The 24,107-nt window shown below is 41.1% G+C and overlaps 1 protein-coding gene across 1 annotated transcript in view; it reads right to left on the bottom strand.

Annotated features, from left to right (window-relative positions):
- The window catches only part of drc1 (dynein regulatory complex subunit 1 homolog (Chlamydomonas)), an 89,121-nt gene that overhangs the window by 46,998 nt on the left and 18,016 nt on the right, over positions 1 to 24,107 (bottom strand). Inside the window, exons 4-5 of the mRNA XM_059981750.1 lie at positions 11,297 to 11,480; positions 3,285 to 3,422 (exon numbers count right to left, since the gene is read on the bottom strand). Of these exons, the coding sequence (XP_059837733.1) occupies positions 3,285 to 3,422; positions 11,297 to 11,480 (322 nt within the window). The remainder of the gene's footprint in view (positions 1 to 3,284; positions 3,423 to 11,296; positions 11,481 to 24,107) is intronic.

Here is a 24,107-nt window from a genome sequence, read left to right as displayed (position 1 = left end):
CAGAGCTCAATTAACAAGGATTGTTAACAAAACCTCCTTGTTGGTCATCAACACAGACCATATGCTTAGCCCCTTGCTCCACGCTCTATACACACAACTATGTGGCTAAGTACATCTCCAATGCCACCTTTAAATTCATTGGTGACACTACTGTTGTTGGATGAATTACAGATGGTGATGAGTTCCCTTACTGGAGTGAGACAGGACACCTGTTTAAGTGGTGCTGCAGCAACAACCTCTCACTCAACATCAGCAAAAATCAAAGACAGCGGTAGACTCAGCTACATCACGGGCATATTCCTCCCCTCCACTGGTAGTGCCCACAGGTGACACGGGCTCAAGAAGGCAACACCTACCAAAGATTCCCACCATATCCCACTTTCACACAGCTATTACTGGGCAGAAGGGACAATAGCCTTAGATTCCACACCAGCAGTTACAAGAACACATGGCACTGCTGATCAGAGGTAATGTCATGGCTGCAGAAAAGGAGGAAGTCATGGAGGGATTGTCTACTGAGTCTCTGCGGGTGGAAGTGAGAAACAGGAAGGGGTCAGTAACTCTACTGGGTGTTTTTTTTTATATACCACCCAATAGTAATAGGGTCATCGAAGAGCAGATTCTAGAAAGGTGTAATAATAAGAGTGTTGTCATGGTGGGAGATTTTAATTTCCCAAATTTTGACTGGCATCTCCCTAGAGCAAGGGGTTTAGATTGGCTGGAGTTTATTAGGTGTGTTCAGGAAGGTTTCCTGACACAATATGTAGATAAGCCTACAAAAGGAAAGGCTGTACTTCATCTGGTATTAGGAAATGAACCTGGTCAGGTGTCAGATCTCTCTGTGGGAGAGCATTTTAGAGATAGTGGTTGGAGAGGGATAGGAACAGACAAGTTCGGAAAGTGTTTAATTGGAGTAAGTGGAAATATTAAGCTATCAGGCAGGAACTTGGAAGCATAAATTGGGAACAGGCATTCTCAGGGAAATATATGGCAGAAATGTGGCAAATGTTCAGGGGATATTTGTGTGGTGTTCTGCATAGGTACATTCCAAAGACACAGGGAAAGGATGGGAGGGTACAGGAACTTTGGTGTACAAAGGCTGTTGAAAATCTAGTCAAGAAGAAAAGCTTAAGAAACGTTCAAAAAATCTAGGCAGCAATAGAGATCGAGAAGGTTATAAGACTAGCAGGAAGGAGCTTAAGATTGAAATTAGGAGAGCCAGAAGGGGCCATGAGAAGGCCTTGCGAGCAGGATTAAGGAAAACTCCAATGCATTCTACAACTATGTGAAGTGCAAGAGGACAAGACGTGAGAGAATAGGACCAATCAAATGTGACAGTGGGAAAGTGTGTATGGAACCGGAGGAGATAGCAGACATACTTAACAAATACCTTGCTTCAGTAGTCACTACAGAAAAGAATCGTGGCGATTGTAGGGATGACTTGCAGTGGACTGAAAAGCTTCAGCATATAGACATTGAGAGGATGTGCTGGAGCTTTTGGAAACCCTCAAGTTCGATAAGTCACCAGGACCAGATGTGATATACCCTAGGCTACTGTGGGAGGCAAGAGGAGATTGCTGAGCCTCTGGCGATGATCTTTCCATCATCAATGGGGATGGGAGAGGTTCCGGGGGATTGGAGGGTTGCAGATGTTGTTCCCTTATTCAAGAAAGAGAGTAGAGATAGCCCAGGAAATTATAGACCAGTGAGGCAGGATCCTGAGAGGCAGGATTTATTAACATTTGGAGGGGTGTAATATATGATTAGGAATAGTTAGTATGGCTTTGTCAAAGGCAGGCGTGCCTTACGAGCCCGATTGAATTTTTTGAGGATGTAACTAAACACATTGATGAAGGAAGAGTAATAGATGTAGTGTCCATGGATTTCAGCAAGGCATTTGACAATGTAGTTCATGCAAGGCTTATTGAGAAAGTAAGGAGGCATGGGATCCAAGGGGACATTGCTTTGTGGATCCAGAACTGGCTTGCCCACTGAAAGCAAAGAGTGGTTGTAAATGCGTCATATTCTGCATGGAGGTTGTTCACCAGTGGGGTGCTTCAGGAATCTGTTCTGGGACCCCTTCTCTTCATGATATTTATAAATAGCATGGATGAGGAAGCAGAGGGATGGGCTAGTAAATCTGCTGATGACACAAAGGTTGGTGGTGGTGTGGGTAGTGTGGAGGGCTGTCAGAGGTTACAGTGGGACATTGATAGGGTGCAGAACTGGGCTGAGAAGTGGCAGATAGAGTTCAACCCAGTAAGTGTGAGATGGTTCATTTTGCTAGGTCAAAATATGATGGCAGAATATAGTATTAATGGTAAGACCCTTGGCTGTGCAGAGGATCAGAGGACACTCAAAGCTGCTGCACAGATTGACTCTGTGGTTAAGAAGGCATATGGTGCATTGGCCTTCATCAACCATGGATTGAGTTTAAGAGCCAAGAGGCAATGTCACAGCTATATAAGACCTTGGTCACACCCCACTTGGAGTACTGTCATCATTTCTGGTCACCTCACTACAGGAAGGATTTGGAAGCCACAGAAAGGGTGCAGAGGAGATTTACAAGGATGTTGCCTGGATTGGGGAGCATGCCTTATGAGAATAGGTTGAGTGAACTTGGCCTTTTCTCCTTAGAGCAGTGATGGATGAGAGGTGTCCTGATAGAGGTATATAAAATGATGAGAGGCATTGATCGCGTGGACAATCAGAAGCTTTTTTCCAGGGCTGAAATGAATAAAACGAGAGGGCACAGTTTTAAGGTGCTTGGAAGTAGATACAGAGCAGATGCCAGGGGTAAGTCGTTTTTTTAAAAAACGCAGAGTGGTGAGTGCGTGGAATGGGCGGCCAGCAACAGTGTTGGAAGCGGATATGATAAGGTCTTTTAAGAGACTCCTGGATGGGTATATGGAGCTTAGAAAAATAGACTATGAGTAACCGTAGGTAATTTCTAAAGTAAGTACATGTTTGGCATGGCATTGTGGGTCAAATCGCCTGTATTGTGCTGTAGGCTTTCTATGTTTTTTTAACCATAATCATTACAATATTATCACAATGATCACTTTGCATTAAAATTAGACTTGCTTTTTGTTCTAATCATGTTCATTTTATAGAAAGATGTGCATAATTTATGTTTTTCTTCTGGATGCTGCTTATATGATGGAACATGCTTGTGCTGCTACCGCAAGTAAGTTTTTCATTGCACCTGGGCATACACGTACTTGTAAATATGGCAATAAACCTGACTGTCTACACAAATGGAAGGGAAGAAAAAGGTTTAGTACCTCTATCTCCTTCATTTCCATTCTGTAGGACTTGGTTATGGTCTTTATTTGACCTTCCATACGTTCCAACAGCAAGTCAATATCTTCAGCAGATTTCTTTAGATCCTTTACATAACGATCATCACTCAGCTTTAGCTCCTGCAAAATCAAATCAAATAACATTAAAACATCACCATTTGTGGAATATTTATTATCCCTTCGATCAACTTTTTAAACAGAAGTTGCCCGAACAGCATGTTAATATAGCAAAACAATAATCATAGATTTGTAAACACACGAGATCCAGCAGATGCTGAAAATCCCAAGTAACACAAAAACTGCTGGTGGAACTCAGCAGGTCAAGCAGCATCTATGTGAACTGTTGATATTTCAGGCCAAGACTCTTCTTCAGAACTGGAAAAGGAGGAAAAAGATGCCATATTAAAAAGGTGTGGGGAAGGGAAGGAGGACTAGCTAGAAGGTTATATGTGAAACCAGGTGCATGGATATATGCCTGGAAGGATATTAGTGGGGAAGGACAAATGGACCATAGCAGGAGCGATCCCTGCTGAAAGCAGAGAGCAGGGTTAGGTAAAGATGTATTTGATGGTAGATGGCTTAAGTTATGGAAAATAATGTGCTGGATGAAATGGTGGTTGTTCTTTGTGGACTTGGACTGTTCTCGGTTAGAAAACTGAAACATGGTGGCAATGTGTCAATATGAATGGAGTCCCATCACCAACTAAAAAGGCGCCTGCGAAACGTTATCATTCATTATAAAGTTCCCATAAATATGTTGTCCACGTTATAATGCTTTACAATGTAAATGATTCCAGTTTTGAATGGCTTGTTATATGAAGAGCATTCTTTGGCTCTGGGCCTGTATTCACTGGAATTCAGAAGAATGACAGGTGACCTCATTGAAACCTATTGAATGGTGAAAGACCTTGATAAAAGTGGATGTGGAGAGGATGTTCCCTATGGTGGGAGAGTCTAAGACCAGAAAACACAGCCTCAGAATAGACGGGTGTACTTTTAGAAAGGAGTTGAGGAGGAATTTCTTTAGCCACAGGGTGGTGAATCTGTGGAATTCATTTTTGCAAGCAGCTGCGGAGGGCAAGTTTGTATGTACATTTAAGGCAGAGGTTGATAGATTCTTGATTGGTCAGATTCTTGAAGGGATTATGATAGGGGTATTGGGGGGGTGGGGAGGAGAGAGGCAAGAGATTGGGGCTAAGAGGAAAATTGGACCAGCCATGATGAAATGGCAGAGCAGACTCAGTGGGCTAAATGACTTAATACTGCTCCTGCGTCTTCCGGTAATATGCAATGTCCACTTGGGTTTTCCTTCTCAAGCGAAACTCTGGGATTGAGGATGATTTGCTTTATCCATTTTGAGATTCTGAAGAGGTTAATGAGGCCATTGTGGGAAACAATAACTGCTCTACACAATGCACAAGAGGTGTCTGATACTGTAAGTGATGGAGTAGTTCATGAGTCAGGTGCTCCTTCACTCACTTACGAAGAATTTTTCTTTGCTTCTGATAAATAGTCTTGAGGTTCTCAATACCAAGTCAAATGCTGTCTAGAGCCTGAGCTGAAAAGACAAAAGCCCATATAAACAGGTAACTGGCAGGATAGACTGGTTCAATGACAAGACATGAGTGGCAATAGCTTTGAATGGGGCAAAGGTAAAAAGCATAAAGTCATAGAGTATGGAAACAGGTCCCTCCACAGCCAGATATGCACAACTACCAAGTTATAATGATGGAGTCATAGAAAAGTACAGCACAGAAACAGATCCTTCAGCCCATCTAGTCTGTGCTGAACCATTTACACTGCCTCCTCCCATCGACCTGTTTTCCATACCCTTACCATCCATGTACCTGTCCAAACTTCTCTTACAACATTGAAATCGTGCTCACATCCACCACTTCTACTGGCAGCTCGTTCCGCATTCTCACAACACTCTGAATGAAGAGATAGCCCTCATGTTCTCCTTAAACTTTTCATCTTTAATCCTTAACCTATGACCTCTGGTTTTAGTCCCACCCAATCTCAGTGGAAAGAGCCTGCTTGCACTTACTCTATCTTTACCCCTCAATTTTGTATACCTCTATCAACTCTCTTCTTAATCTTCAATATTCCAAGGAATACAGTCTTAACCTATTCAATCTTCCATTATAACTCAGGTCCTCCATACCCAGAAACATCCTTGTAAATTTTCTTTGTACTGTTTCAACCTTATTTACATATTTCATGCAGATAGATGACCAAAATTGCGCACAGTACTCCAAATTAGGCCTCACCGATGTCTTATACAACTTCAATGTAACATTCCATCTCCTGTACTCACTACTTTTGATTTTTGAAAGCTGATGTGCCAAAAGATTTCTTTATAACCCTATCTACCTGTAATGCCATATTCAATGAATTATGGACCTGTATTCCCAGATCCCTTTGTTCTATCACACTCCACAGTGCCTTACTATTCACTACGCAAGATCACAACTCACTGCATTAAATTCCAATTGCCATTTTTTCAGCTCGTCCAGATCCTACTGCAAGCCATGATAACCATTCTCACTGTCCACTACACCCCAATCCTGGTGTCATTGTTAAATTTGTTAATACAGTTAACCACATCATCTAGATCATTGATACATAACAATGGACCCAGTACTGATCTCTGCAGCACTCCACTGGCCACAGGCCTCCAGTCAGAGGCAACCATGTACTACCACTCTCTGGCTTTTCCCACAGTCAGTATCTAATCCAACTTACTATCTCATGTTGAATACTGAGCAACTGAACCTTCTTGGCCAACCTCCCATGCAGGGCCTTGTCAAATGCCTTGCTAAAGACCATGTAAACAACGTCCACTGCCTTGCCTTCATTAACTTTACTGGTAACTTTCTTGAAAAACTCTAAGATATGGTTAGACATGACCTACAATGCACAAAACCATGCTGACTATCCTCAATCAGTCCATGTCTATCCAAATCCATATACATCTGGTCCCTCTAAATAACTTCCAATAACTTTCTCGGAACAACATTGGCTATCCTCCAATCCTCTGGTACCTCACCTGTTGCTAAGGATGATTTAAATATCTATACTAGGCCACCTGCAATTTCTACACTTGCCTCTTTGTCAGGCCCTGAGGATTTATCACCAACTACACCAACTTGCCTCGAGGCAGCAAACACCTCCTCCTCTGTAATCTGTATAGGGTCCATGAAGTTGATGTTATTTTGCCTCACTTTTATAGATTCTGTCCATCTTCTGACTAAATACAGAAGTAAAAAAATTATTTCACATCTCCCCCATCACTTTTGGCTATGCACATGGATTACCATTCTCATCTTCCTGAGGACCAATTTTGTCCCTTGCAATTCCTTTGCTCTTAACATACCTCTAGAATCCCTTAGGATTCTCCTTTCCCTTGTCTGCCAGAGCAACCATATGCCTTCTTTTCGCCCCCTGATTTCTGAAGCATTCTCTTGCATTTCTTATACTCCATAAGCACCTCATTTGTTCCCACCTACCTATACCTGCAATGCACTTCTCTTCTCCCCCTTAAACAGGGCCTCAATGTCTCTTGAAAACCAAGGTTCCCTGCATCTGTTATCTTTATCTTTTATTCTGACAGGCACATACAAGTGTTATACTCTCAAAATTTCACTTCTACAGGCCTCTCACTTACCAAGTATACCTTTGATATTACACTAACCCATGGATTCCCAACCTTGGGTCCATGGGCTCCTCAGATAGGTGTAGGGGTCTTTGGCATAAAAAAAACATTTGGAACCCCAGCACTAACCCCATTTAATTCTTCCACACAACTTACCGAGTCCCGCCAGATTCTATGACTCATGTGTGAACTATTGGTAGTTCAGAGCAAACGTTTCACCTAACAATCCACGTCTTTGCGGGGGGGGGGGGGGGGGAGATCTGGAGCACCCCAAGGAAACACATGCAGTCAGTGTTAAAACGTAACTCCGCAGTCGGTAGAGAGATCAAAATGTACCCAGGTTACGGGAACTATGAGGCAACAGCTTAACTAGGTATACAAAGCCATTAAAGAAATGTCATGAAATAAGAGGAGGCAGAATTTAGATGAAGTGTGCTTCTAATTTTGACAATAACAGTTCTTTTGGCAATCAATATTGTAAGAAGTATTTTATCAAGACATAATCAACGTCTGCCTGAACTATAAGATTTGAGTCAAAGAGAGTTAGTGTGACCAAACAAGCTGTCACATCAAATTGATTCTTTTTTTTGCTCAGTGGAGGAACAAATCCTTTTGGCACATAGTCAGAAACAAGCCACTTTACAAGTTATGTGCAGTTCTGTAGGCTGAAGGAGCTGATCACAAATTAAAATCACCCAAGACATAACATTTCAGAATTTCTGCAAAATTAATTTCTACACTTCATCTTCAGATCAACATGTAATTGCATTTGTTACATTATTGGCAAGAAGAGCTATTTTATTAAAATGGAAAGATACTTCTGCCCCTTCATTAATTGAATAGTTCTCTCAAGTAATGTTATGTCTCAGTTTGGAAAAAATTAGAAGTAGAACTTTTGATCCCCGATTCGATTTTGAGAAAAGATGGGAGTCTTTTGCCAAATACTATCATTTAATTTGAATTATTTTATATGGTTCCCTTCCAATTTTATTTTTTTTTTTATAAATATGAATGGGCAGTTGATGACTCTTTTTCTACACACACACACACACACACACACACACACAAGATGATGGTAAAATGTATTGCTCCAGGGGGTTGATTCCTTTCTTTTTAAATCTTTTTATTAGTTTTAAACAAACATAAATGAAACATGAATACAAAATGTTTGAGAGTACATAATTATTAGTTTAAATAGACATTCAGATATGTAATAATAAAAATATAACCTCTCAAACCCAGAACATTAATGAACAAAGTAGTAAAAAGAGAAAAAAAAGAAAAACCCCAAAAAAGAGAAAAAAAAAGATATTTAGATTTTTTTTAGATATTTGCAAGTTAGAAATTTTTCGTATAATGAGTTACAGTCTTTTTCGAAAGAATGTCCATTGGACATTACAGATAGAATTTTAGCCCTTAATCCTTAACAAAAGGGTTTAGTAGCCATCATTTATAAGATGATCATGAATTCACAGTTTAGATGTATCAGAAAAAATTAAGAAGGAATGGCAAGAAGAGTTGCATTGTCCTATATCTACTGAGCAATGGGAAAAAATTTTATTATTGGTAAATTCGTCCTCTATTTATGCTAAACATGCCCTAATACAATTTAAGGTTGTACATAGAGCTCATATGTCTAAGGATAAACTGGCTCGATTTTATTCTCATCTTAACTCAACCTGCGATAGATGTCATTCTGATGTTGCTTCATTGACTCATATGTTCTGGTCTTGTCCTTGCTTACAAAATTATTGGAAAGATATTTTCAGTATTATTTCAAAAGTCTTAAATATTAATTTTCAACTGCATCTTCTTACTGCAATTTTCGGTTTACCAATGATGGATAATAATCGTTTATCTGTTTCATCTCAACGAATGATTGCATTTGTTACATTAATGGCTAGAAGATCTATTTTATTGAATTGGAAAGAAATTAATCCTCCAACTGGATTTCAGTGGTTTTCTCAAACTATTTCTTGTTTGAGTTTAGAAAAAATTAAAAGTGTGGTTTTTGATCCTTCAGTTAAATTTGAAGAAACTTGGAGACCTTTTATTCAACATTTACACATGAGTTGAATTGTCTTTTCCTAAACCTTACTTAATCAATTGGATGGAGGTTCGGAGTTATTGGCACTACTGTATATGTACTTAATATTATTCAGGGGGTTGATTCCTAATGGGTTTTTTTTTCCTTAGTTAGACAGGGTTCTTTTTTTTCCTTCTTTTCCTTATATATAAAGTTTTATTTTCCATTTTTATATATTATGATCAGCTTTTTTTCTTCAGCTTTATTAATTGTATACATATTAATTTGTTGAAGTTTTGTATCATTTTATAGCTGTAGAAGGTTATGTATCAATAAAAAGATTCTAAAAATGAAAATACAAACCCCATTTCCAGAAAAGTTGGGATATCTTCCAAAATGCAATAAAATAAAAAGCTGTGATATGTTAATTCACGTGAACCTTTATTTAACTGATAAAAGTACAAAGAAAAGATTTTCAATAGTTTTACTGACCAACTTAATTGTATTTTGTAAATATACACAAAATAAGAATTTGATGGCCGCAACACACTCAACAAAAGTTGGGACAGAGTTAAAATAAGATTGAAAAGTGCACAGAATATTCAAGTAACACCGGTTTGGAAGACTCCACATTAAGCAGGCTAATTGGTAGCAGGTGAGGTATCATGATTGGGTATAAAAGTAGCGTCCATCAAAGGCTCAGTCTTTGCAAGCAAGGATGGGTCATGGCTCACCCCTTTGTGCCAAAATTCGTGAGAGAATTGTTAGTCAGTTCAAAAGGAACATTTCCCAATGCAAGATTGCAGAATTTAGGTCTTTCAACATCTACAGTACATAATATTGTGAAAAGATTGAAAGAATTCAGAGACATCTCAGTGTGTAAAGGGCAAGATCGGAAACCACTGTTGAATGCGCATGATCTTCGAGCCCTCAGGCGGCACTGCCCAAGAAACCGTCATGCTACTGTGACAATTATAGCCACCTGGGCTTGGGAGTACTTCGGAAAACCATTGTCACTTAACACAGTCCGTCGCTGCATCCAGAAATGCAGCTTGAAACTGTATTACACAAGGAGGAAGCCATACATCAACTCTATGCAGAAACGCTGGCGAGTTCTCTGGGCCCAAGCTCATCTCAGATGGACCGAAAGGCTGTGGAACCGTGTGCTGTGGTCAGATGAGTCCACAATTCAGCTAGATTTCGGAAAAAACGGGCGTCAAGTTCTCCGTGCCAAAGACGAAAACGACCATCCTGATTGTTATCAGCAAAAGGTGCAAAAGCCAGCATCTGTGATGGTATGGGGTGAATCAGTGCCCAAGGCATGGGTAAGTTGCATGTATGTGAAGGTACCATTGACTCTGAGGCATATATTAGGATTTTAGAGGGACATATGTTGCCATCAAGGTGATGACTCTTCCCGGGACGTCCATGTTTATTTCAGCAGGACAATGTCAGACCAGATTCTGCATGGGCTACAACAGCGTGGCTTTGTAGACACAGAGTGCGTGTGCTTGACTGGCCTGCTGCCAGTCCAGATCTATTTCCTATTGAAAATGTATGGCGCATCATGAAGAAGAGAATCAGACAACGGAGACCACGGACTGTTGAGCAGCTGAAGTCTTATATCAAGCAAAAATGGACAAAACTTCCAATTGCAAATCTACAATTAGTATCCTCAGTTCCAAAATGATTAAAAAGTGTTATTAAAAGGAAAGATGATGTAACACAATGGTAAACATGCCTCTGTCCCAACTTTTGTTGAGTCTGTTGCAGCCATCAAATTCTAAATTTGTGTATATTTACAAAATACAATTAAGTTGGTCAGTAAAACTATTGAAAATCTTTTCTTTCTACTTTTGTCAGCTAAATAAATGTTCATGTGAATTAACATATCACAGATTTTTGTTTTTATTGCATTTTGAAAAATATCCCAACTTTTCTGGAAATGGGGTTTGTAAATTCAGCACCATTCAAGACAAAAGAAAAATTAATTTGAACAGCAAATAAGACTATTTCCACAATTGTGCAAAAACTTATTTCATCATAAGTCTTTATCACTGGAACATATACACCCACTCTGTGAGACTGGAAAAGACTCAAAACCCAAATCTAGGATAAAGAAAGCAAAATATTCTCAACTGCTTTGCCTTGTCCTAAGGGTGCCGAACAAATTTGTACCCATAAATTATAACCTGCAGAGAATGTGCATTTTAATTATGAATCCCCAAAATGTGATAAAAAAAAAACAATGTATAAAGTCAAACTACTCACCACTAAATATTCACCCAACTTTCTAATGCATAAACAATTTACCTTCTGCAATGTATTAATAAGCTTGTTTTTTTCTTTGATTAATTGAGCACATAGTTGCTGCTGTTTCACGAGAAGGTCACTCAAATCCTGGGGAATCTTATGAGCTTTTGCTGATAACCACTTTTTTGTGATAGCCTCAAACTTTTCCTCACTTATGATGGCTTCATTCTCCAACTTTGCAGTCCTTCAAAAAGAAAAGAAAACTGAACTTCACAAACCTATATTGTAATCAAATAGCTTAGGTAAATGAGTAAATTTTCACCTCTCCTCCCACCCAACTATAGAACATAGAACATAGAAATATACAGTACATTACAGGCCCTTCAGCCCACAATATTGTGCCAACCATGTAACCTTCTCTAAAAACTGCCTAGAATTTCCCTAGCAAATAACCCTCTATTTTTCTAAGCTCCACGTACCTATCTATTTTTTTTGTAATTTTTTTTATTGAAGTTCATCATCAAACACTTCCATAAGATGTGTTTCAGACATTGTATATATCATATAATCATATATATCACAAATCTCCATGAAGTATTTATCTGAGGTATACACTTATAGAAAAGAGTGGAAAGAAAAAAACAAGCAAAAGGAAAGAACTATGTACAAGTAGCGAGTGATTTTTTTTTTAAAAACAAATTCATTGAGAATAAAATCAGGCCTATCAGGCATTATGTAGTTAAACCATTTTTCCCAAATTAAATTGTTCTAGCTTATGATTTACAGATGCTGTTATCTTCTCCATTTTGTAAATGTCCATTGTAATTTCCATCCATGCATTTAAAGTTGAGTTCTCCTGTGATAACTAAGAGTCTTTTTACCAGCCACCAACAGTATATTCATTAAATATTTATCTCTTTTCAACCATTCTTGAGGTATATATCCAAAATATATGGTCTTTCTCTAAGGGTATTTCACATTTAAAGATGCCTTGTCGGGCATACTGTATCCCCCTCCAACAGTTTTTGATAACAGGGCAGTCCCAAAAAATATGATAATGATTTGCATTTTGATTTCTACAATTTCTCTAGCAAACAGGGAGGTTACTATCATAATAGGATTTCTGAGAGGGTGTAATAAAATATCTCATCAACTTTTTCCATCCAAACTCCCTCCATTTCTGTGAATTGGTACACTTCCATTGATACCTCCATATTGTTGTCCATTCTTCCTCAGATATAATTATCCCTCCTTCCTTCTCACATTTTGCTTTAATGTATGAAGTCGAATGTGTTTTAAGATTTGACAGCCCCTTATACGTGCTTGCAATGATTCTTCTACCATTATCTGAATTGTATGCTTTTCTAAAGAGCTCTATCAAGCATGTACTTGCCTTGGTTACATCTTTAAGCATCTTATTAACATATTGTCGCATCTGTAAATACCGATAAAAATCTTGTTTTTCTAATAAGTGTTTCTCTTTAAGCATTTCAAAACTGAACAGTGTTGCTTCTTTCATCATGTTGCAAAGAACTGTTATTCCTTTAGCTGTCCAGTCCTTAAATCTAGCATCCAGTTTATTTGGTGTAAAATCTGAGTCATATGCACACCATTTAAGAATGGCAATATCTCCCTCTAGATTATATTCTTTTATAATAGTTTTCCATATTTTAAGAGTCAATTTTGCCCATGGGCTAGCAATAGTACTTATGTACCTTTGCAGGTTATCAGCCAAAATTGCTTGTATGGGGATGGGAAGTACCCACTCCTCAATGTTTTTCCATTGAGCGTCTTATGATGGGTTGCACCAACATATCACAGCTCTCAACTGTTGTAAAATAATAATCTCTAAGAGAAGGTAGGCCCCATCCCCCCTTTTCCTTTGCTAATTGCAAAATTTGAGACTAGGCCTTTTACCCTGTCAAATATACCTTGATAGCATCTTGTTCTATTCATTGAATTGATTTTGATTAATCTCCATTGCTAGGGTCTGAAAGAGATACAACAGTCTGGGCAGTATATTCATTTTAATAGACTCAATCCTTGAACGGACACGGAAAAAAGGAATCAGGTTCCATCTTGCCACATCTTCCTTAATTTTTTTATATAAAGGCTGATAATTACATTCTGATAATTTTGCCAAATCTTTTGGCATAATGATGCCCAAATATTTGAAAGACCGTGTGCCATGCCCAGGGGTATCAACTTTCAATTTCTCTTGGTGGGTTATAGTAATATGAAAGTAATTGGGTTTTATCTATGTTGATCTTGTATCCTGATAATTGACCATATTGTTCAAAGGATTGCATCAATTTAGGTAAAGAGTATGTTGACTGCCCTAGGTAAATCAAAATGTCATCCGCGTAACAAGCCAATTTATGCTCTATCCCTTTAGTAGTAATTCCCCTGATATCTTCATTTTATCTGATGTATTGACCTAATGGTTCCAGATATAAAGCGAAGAGTAGCATTGACCATGCATAAACCTGTCCCGTGCCCTTTTCTAGGGTAAGACTATTTGATAAATACCCATTGATTTTAATCCTAGCAGTAGGATTGTCATATAGTGTCTGTACAGTTTTAATAATTGTCTTGGAAACCAAATCTATGTAAAACTCTGTAAAGAAAATTCCAATTAACCGAATAAAATGCTTTTTCAGCGTCCACACATCACTATTGCTTCGATTTTATTTTTTTGTATATGATCCATAATGTGAAGTGTCCTTCATATATTGTCTTGTGTCTAGCGTTGTCGTATAAAACGAGTCTGATTGTTACGTATCAGTATGGGTAGAAACTCCTCTAATCGTTTGGCCATGATGGAGGTAAATAATCTATAATCTACATTAAGAACGGAAATTGGTCTAAATGACTCACATTCCATTTTATCCTTGCCTTCTTTCGGTATAGCTGAGATTATCGCTTCCTTCCAACTGGGTGGCATTTGTGCCTTTTTTTTTTAGAGCCCAGTTCAGTGTGGGGAGTAAATCAGGAATTAACACATTTTTAAATTCTTTGTACCACTCTGCTGAATACCCATCTGATCCTGGTGACTTGCTTAATTTAAGCCTACTAATTGCAGCTTTTCATTCAACTTCAGTTATGTCAGCAGTCATCGCTCTATTTTGTTCTTCGCTTAAAGTGGGTAATTCTAGGGAATTCAAGGTGGTGTCAATTTGGCTTATGCTTCCCCCGGAACTTTGGAATACAGAGTTTTGTAAAACGCTTCAAAAGCTTCTTGAATTTCACTTAGCTTATTTTTTTTTAATCATTTTCATTCTTGGGTCCCTAATTCTATGAATTCTATTTTCTACTATCTTTTTTTCCAGTTTCCACACCAGTATTTTCATAGATTTCAATCCACTTTCATAATGTCTTCATTTCAGAAACATTGTTTTTCCTGATTTCTTGCATAGCCAAACTATTAATTTCATTCCTAATTCTTTTAATTTCCCCTAATGTATCCTGTGCCAAATTCACTTTGTGTTTTTTCTCTAGTTCCTTCAGCCTATTTTGTAATTCCTCTAATGTTTTATTCCTTATTTTTTTCTTATATGAAGATATCACTATAATTTTCCTTCTTAAGACCACCTTCAGAGTATCCCATAAAATGGGAGGTGAAACCACTCCATTATCATTAAATTCTAAGTAGAGACCAATTTCTTTTTCAATTTGTTCCTTAAAGTATGGATCATTGAGTAGACTTGAATTTACTTTCCAAATTGTACTCTTTGGTTGTAGGTCAAAATCAACATAAATATATAGGTGCATGATCACTTACATCTATTGTCCCTATTCCACACGTGTTTATTTTGTCTTTGTCTTTTCCAAAAGTTATGAAATAGTCTATTCTTGTATATACAGAATGGGGAGCAGAATAATGAGTAATCCCTTCTGTCAGGGAAAAGGTACCGCCATATATCAATTAAACCAACATCCTCAAAAAGTATATTAACTTTCTTATGTAAAGATTTTGTTTCATAGGTTTTTCTATTGGAAGAGTCTAACTTTGGTTGTAATTGTAAAGTTAAGTCTCCCCCATATAATCAGGAGACCTTCTGTTTCTGTTACTATAATATCAGTAATTTTCTGAAAGAAACCAATATCACTTCCCAGGGGTGAGTATATATTCAATAGAGTAACTGAATTTCCATCTATATTCCCCCTTACCAGAATATATCTGCCCTCTTTATCTCCCCTCTTTCTCTCCCATTTCGAATACGTTTTCAAAATTTAGCTTACTTGAGATAAGAATAGCAACTCCTCTCCTATGTCCTGATTTATATGAGAAAAATAGCTTAGTGAAGCCCATTCTCTTTAGTTTTTTTTATGCTCATTTTCACTTAAATGAGTTTCCTGTAAATATACTACATGGGTTTGTTCTTTTTTCATGTTGGATAAAATTCTCTTACATTTGATTGTATTTAAGAGCCCATTGACATTAAAGAAATGAATTTTACCTTGTCCTTAGCCATCTGTATTTATCTGTCAATGTATCATTGAAATTAGAATATAACTTAATCAATCTACTCCCTGAACAAATAAGAACCAAGAAACACAAATAATAATAAAAATGGCAACAAACATGTGATTCCAAGGCTGAGGTCTCTAGTAGGTGTCCCTGCGTTGAACTAGAGGAAATGTCTAGCTGTGGGGGATAACCCTTCCTACTTGTGAATTGAGGGCCCCCATTGCAGTATTCATAAAAGTCAGTGAACAAATCCATTACACAGAAAAGATGTGTGTGTGTGTGTGTGTGTGTGTGTGTGTGTGTGTGTGTGTGTGTGTGTGCGCGCGTGTGTGTGCGCGCGCGCACGCTCGCGTACACACACACACATATTCTCATCTTGGTGGGGAAAAAGAAGTGAGCGAATAAAGAACAACTACGAAGTAATATAAAATCCACATTATAATAAGTATTTCTCAAGGTAGGTATATCACCGTCTACTTTTGCTTCCATTTAGCTTCTCAACATTTTTAAAGTTAGCCAAACCTTATGGCTCTTCTGAAGGAGGTGAGGACTGTCTTTGAAGAATTCCCGGTCTCCTCCTGATAGATTTCTCTTGGCCTCCTCCCATCTCCTGCCTTCTCGATTCTCGCACTATTTCCCAAGCAGTGTAGGATAATTCCTCAGCCAGGCTTTCTCTCATTTTGGTCACGCAGACTGGCAACCCTCTGGCCTTCATGTCTGTAGTCGCCTCTTCCACTATCTGGTACAACTGCATCTCATCGTCATAAAACACTCGAAGTTTAGCAGGGTACGGAGTTTGAAATCTAATCTTTTTTTTGCTTTTGTACTCGCTTTACTTCAGAGTATTCTTTGCATTTCTGTAGGACTGCTGGGGGGGGGTGGTAATCTTGGTCAAAATATATTAATTTATCGTCTAAAAACACTCTTCTTACCCCAGGCCCTTCGGAGAATCTCCGCCTTGGTACCGTACTGAATGAATTTAATTATTATTGAGCGTGGCTTTCTATCCTGGGTAGGTTTCTGGACGAGCGCACGATGGGGCTCTTTCGACTTCCAGCTCCATAACCGAGGGAAGATCCAACGTGTCCCGTAGTAACTTTCCGACAAACTCCATCACAGACGAGTCCTCCGCCCCTTCTGGAACGTTGTAGATTCTGATAATTTTCTGCCGTGATCTTTCCTCCAGGTCAAGTAGTTTACTTTCTTGGTGATTTAATATTTTTATTGTCTTACTCAGTATCTGTACCATGTTTTGAACGCGATTTTCCACCTTCTCAATTCGAGTCTCTGCCACTGCTATTTTTTGATTGATGCTGGCGAGTTCTGACTTAATATCATGGAGCTGCTGCTCTATTTCTTTCCGGAACTCCCTTATCTCTTTCAGGATTTCAATCATATTTGCCACTTTGCCTGAATGAGACCCAGCATCCGCCTCGCTAGCACGCGGTCAGGTAGGAGAGCTGCTTGCTGCACTCCTCTCAGCCGCAGGCTCCGCGGTGTCGCTTTTTCCTTTATTTTCATTCCTTTTCCCCATTCTTGCCCCTCTTTTCAGTTCAAATATTTTTCAAAAAATACTGTATTTGATGGGTTAACAGGGCTTAATACACTTTTTTCTGGAGGAGCTAGTGACTTAAGCTGCCATTCTCGATGATGACATCACCAGAAACTCTCCATGTACCTATCTAAGAGTCTCTTAAAAGACCCTTTTGTATCTACCTCTACCACTTTTGCAGTGCATTCCATGCACCCACCACTCTCTGTGTGAAAAACTTACCCGACATCCCCTCTGTACATACTTCCAAGCACCTTAAACTGATGCCCCCTCATGTTAGCCATTTCAGCCCTGGGAAAAAATCTCTGGCTAACCACACGATCTATGCCTCTCATCATCTTTACATCTCTCTCAGGTCACCTCTCATCCTCTGTCGCTCCAAGGAGAAAATGCCAAGTTCACTCAATCTGTTCTCATGAGGCATGCTCTCTAATCCAAGCAACATCCTTGTATATCTCATCTGCACTATTTCTATGGGTTCCACATCCTTCCTGAAGTGAGGTGACCAGAACTGAACACAGTTCTCCAAGTGGGGTCTGACCAACGTCTTACATAGCTGTAACATTAACTCACAGCTCTCGAACCCAACCCACGACTAACAAGTGTCAACACACCATGCATCTTCTTAACAACAGTCAACCTACGCAGCAGCTTTGAGTGTCCTATCAACATGGACCCCAAGATCTCCAAGATTCTCCACACTGCCATGATTATTATATGCTGTCTTTAAATTTGACCCAGCAAAATGAACCACTTCACACTTCCGTGTTGAAGTCCATCTGCCACTTCTCAGCCCAGTTCTGCATCATATCGATGTCCCGTTTTAACCTTCGATAACCCTCCAGACTATCCACAACACCCCCAACATTTGTGTCATCAGCAAACTTACTAACCCACCCTTCTACTTCTTCATCCAAGTGATTTATAAAAATCACAAAGAGGAGGGGTCCCAGAACAGATCCCTGAAGAACACCACTGGTTACTGACCTCCATGTAGAATATACGAACCATATACAACCACCCTTTGCTTCTGCGGGCAAGCCAATTCTGGTTCCACAAAGCAAGGTCTCCTTGGATCCCATGCCTCTTTACTTTCTGAATGAGCCTTGCATGGGGAACCTATCCAATGCCTTACTGAAATACAAATACACTACATCCACTGCTCTACCTTCATCAATGAGTTTTGTTACATCTTCAAAGAATCCAATCAGGCTCATAAAGCACAATGTGCCCTTGACAAAGCCATGCTGACAATCCCTAATCAGAATATATCTCCTCAAAAGTTCATAAATCCTGCATCCGAGGATCTGCTCCAACAATTTGTCCACCACTGAAGTAAGACTCACTAGTCTATAATTTCCTGAGCTATCTCTACTCCTTTTCTTGAACAAGGGAACCCTCCAATCCTCCAGTACTTCTCACGTCCCTATTGATGATGCAAAGATCATAGCCAGAGGCTCAGCAATTTCCTCCCTCGTTTCCCAAGTAGCCTGGGCTATATCTTGTCTGGTCCCTACCTTGCATAGCACTTCTTTGGTAACTGACTCAACAAATGTGGCACTTTCTTTGCTGCTCACCATCATTAGGAAGTTCCAATTAATTTTCCTTTTTTCAACTCTTCGACAAGGATCCAAACATTAATCTGCATTTTTCTGCCAATTAAATTAAAGACCCAATGCTTGTATTCCAATCCAATTAAAAGTTAGATTTACATGTCGTCTGTTTTAAAAAAAATACATCATTTTTCTTTACCGAAAGGGCTAGCATTGTTGTACTTAACTGCTCAAGGTGTGACATGGCCTACTGCAGTCCTCCCGCTGAAAGTACATGCTTTCAGAATTTAAACCAAAGATCACAAAGGAGCGGTGATACACTCGAAAATCAGAACAGAGTGGACAGTGCTAAATTCCCATGCACCTCTTGACTTGTCCTTCTTTGTAGTAGAGGTCCTGAGTTTGGAAGGTGCTGTTGGAGTAAACTGGACAATTTAATTAAATTTTATGGATTACACACACAACCATTGTGCACTGATGATGGAACAATGTTTACGAATGTCACCTGGCACCAATCAAGATGGCTGCTTCAGCTCAAATAATGTTGAGCTGCTTGCGACTTGCTGACACTGCACTAATCCTTTCAAGGATAACTGGAGTTTCAACAACTGTTCTTTCAGGTTCCTGATAGAGGGTGTAAAGGCCTTGGGGTATCCAAAGGACAGTCAAGTCACGCACTGCCACAGACTCAATTTCTCATTTGCTTTTGCTACCGTGCTATTTGTGTGGTTGATTTATTTGACCTTCTATTTAATGGTGACATCAGGAGATTAATGGTGAAGGGAGAGTTTGATGATAATGTCAGTGAATGTCAATGGTAGTTGGTTAGTCTCTCCCTTGTTAAAGTGACATTGGTTGATACTTTTATAGTTTGAATATTACTTGCTAATATCAGCCATGTCTGACTTGTTAACCTGAACTTGCATGCAAACATGGACTGCGTCATTTGCTGAAGTTGCAAATGGAATTGAACGTGTAATAATGTAAGTCCACTTCCATTCTAAATGATGAAACTGATCTAGATCATGTGACCATGTTACTATCCCAAGGAACTCCTACAGGGATGTGATGCAACTGGGATGACTGACCTCCAACAATCAAACCACCTTTAGTGTGAGGTACAACTCCAACCACTGACGCAATCTCCTGCATGCCCTTTGACTTCAGGTTTACCAGGGTACTTGATACTGCACACACTCCAATATTGCTTTAATATTCAAAAGTCACTCAAACCTCTAGAATACCACTCTTTGGCCCAAAGCTGTGATGATGTCCAGAGATAAATAGTTCTGATAAGACCCAAATTAGGCATCAGTGAGTGGGTGTTGGTGACAAAGTTCTGTTTGACAGTGTAGTTGAAAACATCTTTCATCACTTTGCTATTCAGAATGGGCTGCTTGGGTGGTAATTAGCCAGATTGCGTTTGTCCTGTATAGTGTGAACAGGACATTACTGGGCAATTTTCCACACACATGGTAGGTGCCAGTGTCATAGATATACAAAAAACATCTTGACAGAAGGTGTGTCAAGTTCTGGAGTGCACATCTTCAGCATCACAGCTTCATGCTGCACTTGTTCATTTGCTGCCCTGACACTCCCTGGTCCTATATGTAACTCCCTGGGTCGCCTCAGGCTCGCTCAGCTCGTTCCCGTCTAGGGGGAGCAGCCTTCAGCCCCGCCAAACTGGGTAATCAGCTGGTGTGGATGCTGTGTGATGTCCCCGCCTCGCCCAAAAACAGACAGCACACCATATGCGATTAAATGAGTACAATTTATAAAGGTTACTATAACTAAGTGATTAATAACGATACAGTATATATGAAGAGAAAATTAAAGAAAAGGCGCCAAACTTATCAAAGTCCAAACCACTTCGTGCACAACCGTTGGAGCTCAATTACTGAAGTCTTCTGGCCACCATTCGATCCCCTCCGAACTCCTCGACTCGCAGCTCAGGACCCTCCGAACTCCTCGACTCTCCAAACAGCTCAGGATCCTCCGAACTCCTCGACTCTCCAAACAGCTCAGGACCCTCCGAGTGGTCAACCAAGCACATCTAGCTTCAACCCCCCCCTCCTCGGAGAATCTCCCGGCCTCGGACCCCCCTTTGGGGTCCGATCCTCGCCCAGCTTAGAGCATTGCGTCCTCTCTCTCGACCCCCTCGCGCCGATCTGCCCAAAAGCCCGTCAACAAAAGCTTACAGACTCAGAAGAAAGAAAATTAATCCCCATTTGGTTTACAAAGGAATACCATTCTCGTTATCAGTAAATTAGCATTCCTGCTAGTTAACAAAAAGAAGAAACCCTCTTTACACTCTCCCTCCACCAAATAAAAGTCATGTCCTCATGACTACTAAATAACTCGCCACCTTTCCTGCCAACACACCGTAACCCAAGCACAAACAGGGACATCTCCTCCCCACACAGTAAACCTCACGCCCTGTTTTTCAGGCGCTACTTAGGCCAACTATCTGGGAGTTCCCTAACCCTTCTGAGACCTCCGTACCCCCTCACCTAAACCCTTCAGGCTCGGACACAACTGGGGATACCTTGGGCCCACTACCACCTCCTCTCTCAACCTCTCACTCATGCCTCACACTGCACACAGCTAACCCTCCCCGCTACACCTGACTCAATGGGAGAAGGGCCAAAGGTCTCTTCCTCAATCGAGGGAAAGTCAGCAAAAGGCAGCATGTACCACACATCCAGCACATCATCCATCGAATCTGTATTCTTCCTCATTCCTGTGATCGGTAGCTGCTGTTTGATCTTCTCCAAACGGAAACACGTGGCCTGCACTGCTCCCGCAGTCTCTTCAGCCTCCTGTTCAGTATTCACTGCACTTCTCTCCAGCTTTTTCTTCCTCATGACTTCTTCCAGATCAACTTTCAGGTTTTGCACTTCATTTGAACTGTCGATGGTCATCTTCAGGTTCCCTTCAAGTTTCCGCTTCTCTCTTCTGAGATTCATCTGTAATTTCTTCACCTCCGCAAACTCCCCTCTCCGGGTTCTCAGTTTGCTATTACCCTCAGTCAGACAACTTTCTTCATTCTCTCCAACTTGTAAGTCTTCCGAATGGTTCCAGATCACTTTCTCCAGTCTCTCCGTCTTCATTTCAAACTTGATTCCGTAGAGACAGTCTCTCACGAGCTGCGACCTTCGCCAGCCCTGGCACGTGTCCCGAAAACACTTTAACTCGGTAGTTCTCAGCTGCTCCTGCAACGACCTCACTTCATATTCTCCTGAGGCAAATCCAAATACCAAGAGATCATCCACATACACCAAAACTCCAAACGCCTCCACATCCCCTATGGTCTTCCACCTGCCCCGCAGGAAGGTTGCAAGGGCTCCAGATATGCCCTGTGGCATCTTTTCGGACCCGAAGACTCCTAGGGAACTTATAACGGCCGTCTTCTCCTTGTTGGCCCCACTCATCGGGATCTGGCAACATTCACTCCTCAGATCCAGCACCTTAAACCACTTCACACCACTCAGACAGGCCATCGCCTCTCTGGCCCTCAGGGCCATATTCTGGTCACTGACAGTGCGCCTCTTCAACGCAATATAATCCATACACACGCTGCCTACATCTTCCACGGCTGTAGGGGCCAGTCGCCGCAACCTCTCTCTCTCCGAGGTGTCTTCAGCAGTCAACTCCCCTCCCTTGTGGTATTTCGCAGCGTCCACGAAGAGGGTCTCACCATCAGATACTTCCCCCAGGCCGTACCACCACTGGCTCTTGTTTGAATTCGTTATCAGCCCAATGCTGCTACACACGTCCGCACAAGCAGCTCGAAACCCTGGGTGCATCGACAATGCCTCCAAACAGCGCTCACCCGCCTCCTCCGGGCAGGCTCCCAAGCGCACCAGCAGGATTTTGGTTCTCTCTAGAACAGAAACGCTGCCCGTCTCAACAGGGTCCGGACACATCAGCATTAACGATTCATGAACCTCAGTCTCCTCCACATTTGCCTCTAAGAACTCCATTTTCACTGACCAACAACCGTTGTCTGGATAATCACCGACACTGGTACCCCGAATCTCCAGTGTCCTCAATGTTGTCAAGGGTAAATGCTTCCAATAACGGTTATGAAACAAACTGTACAGCAACTTCACCGGCGCCCCGGTGCTGAGGATGGCTTTAACTTGACTTCCATCCATCCGTAACAACACCTGTGCGCATGGCCCCTCTAAGCCTTCAGGAATAGGGTCTGCTCCTTTCGGGAGTTCCTTGGTACATTGCTGGGAACGTGCTCCCCCAGAGACCCCAAGCCGTTCCCCCACTGGGCCTCCTCTAAGTTTCCCGACACCTCTCGAATCAACGGAACAACTGATCCCCTTGACAGATCCCCTTGGCACCACAAGCAATTTATCTGCCCCCCTAGGCAAAAAAGGATACCCTAAAAACTTCCCACCAATCTCCTGCCACGGATATGATAAGCCCCCCAGCTGCGGCATTTGACTTCCAGTCGAACCACACGCATTTTCCCACACTTTCCCAGAACTGGCAGCGGTCACTTCGAGGAAATTGCGCCCGACAGTTCTAACAAAGTCACCAGCCCGCCTACTCAAACTTTCAACCTGTCCCTGTCGCTTTTCCTCAGCCAAGCACTGCCACTCACCCAACAACTGAGGGGTCCGCTCCGCCCACGCTTCCGCCCCTTTAGGGCTGGACATTATTCCAATAACCGGGCGGAGCTCACCACTGCTGAAACATCCCAACCTGTCACTCCTCAATCTCCAAACAGTACGGACAACCCATGGTCCCACCACCATTTCGTCAGCCAAAAGCAACCACCCCACCCAACACACACACCGCGATAACCAGCAATCGCACACCCACAAAGGCACACCAGCTCTTCGCCGCAGACACAATTTAAAGAGGGTGATCACACAGCTTCCACAGAAATCAACCCCGGACGAGCACCCCACAATGTAACTCCCTGGGTCGCCTCAGGCTCGCTCAGCTCGTTCCCGTCTAGGGGGAGCAGCCTTCAGCCCCGCCAAACTGGGTAATCAGCTGGTGTGGATGCTGTGTGATGTCCCCGCCTCGCCCAAAAACAGACAGCACACCATATGCGATTAAATGAGTACAATTTATAAAGGTTACTATAACTAAGTGATTAATAACGATACAGTATATATGAAGAGAAAATTAAAGAAAAGGCGCCAAACTTATCAAAGTCCAAACCACTTCGTGCACAACCGTTGGAGCTCAATTACTGAAGTCTTCTGGCCACCATTCGATCCCCTCCGAACTCCTCGACTCGCAGCTCAGGACCCTCCGAACTCCTCGACT

Source organism: Hypanus sabinus, chromosome 10 (genome assembly GCF_030144855.1).
Source record: "Hypanus sabinus isolate sHypSab1 chromosome 10, sHypSab1.hap1, whole genome shotgun sequence".
In the NCBI taxonomy this organism is placed as follows: Eukaryota; Metazoa; Chordata; class Chondrichthyes; order Myliobatiformes; family Dasyatidae; genus Hypanus; species Hypanus sabinus.
Note: the sequence above shows the minus strand (reverse complement) of the source record. Positions and strands in the feature narration are given on the sequence as shown.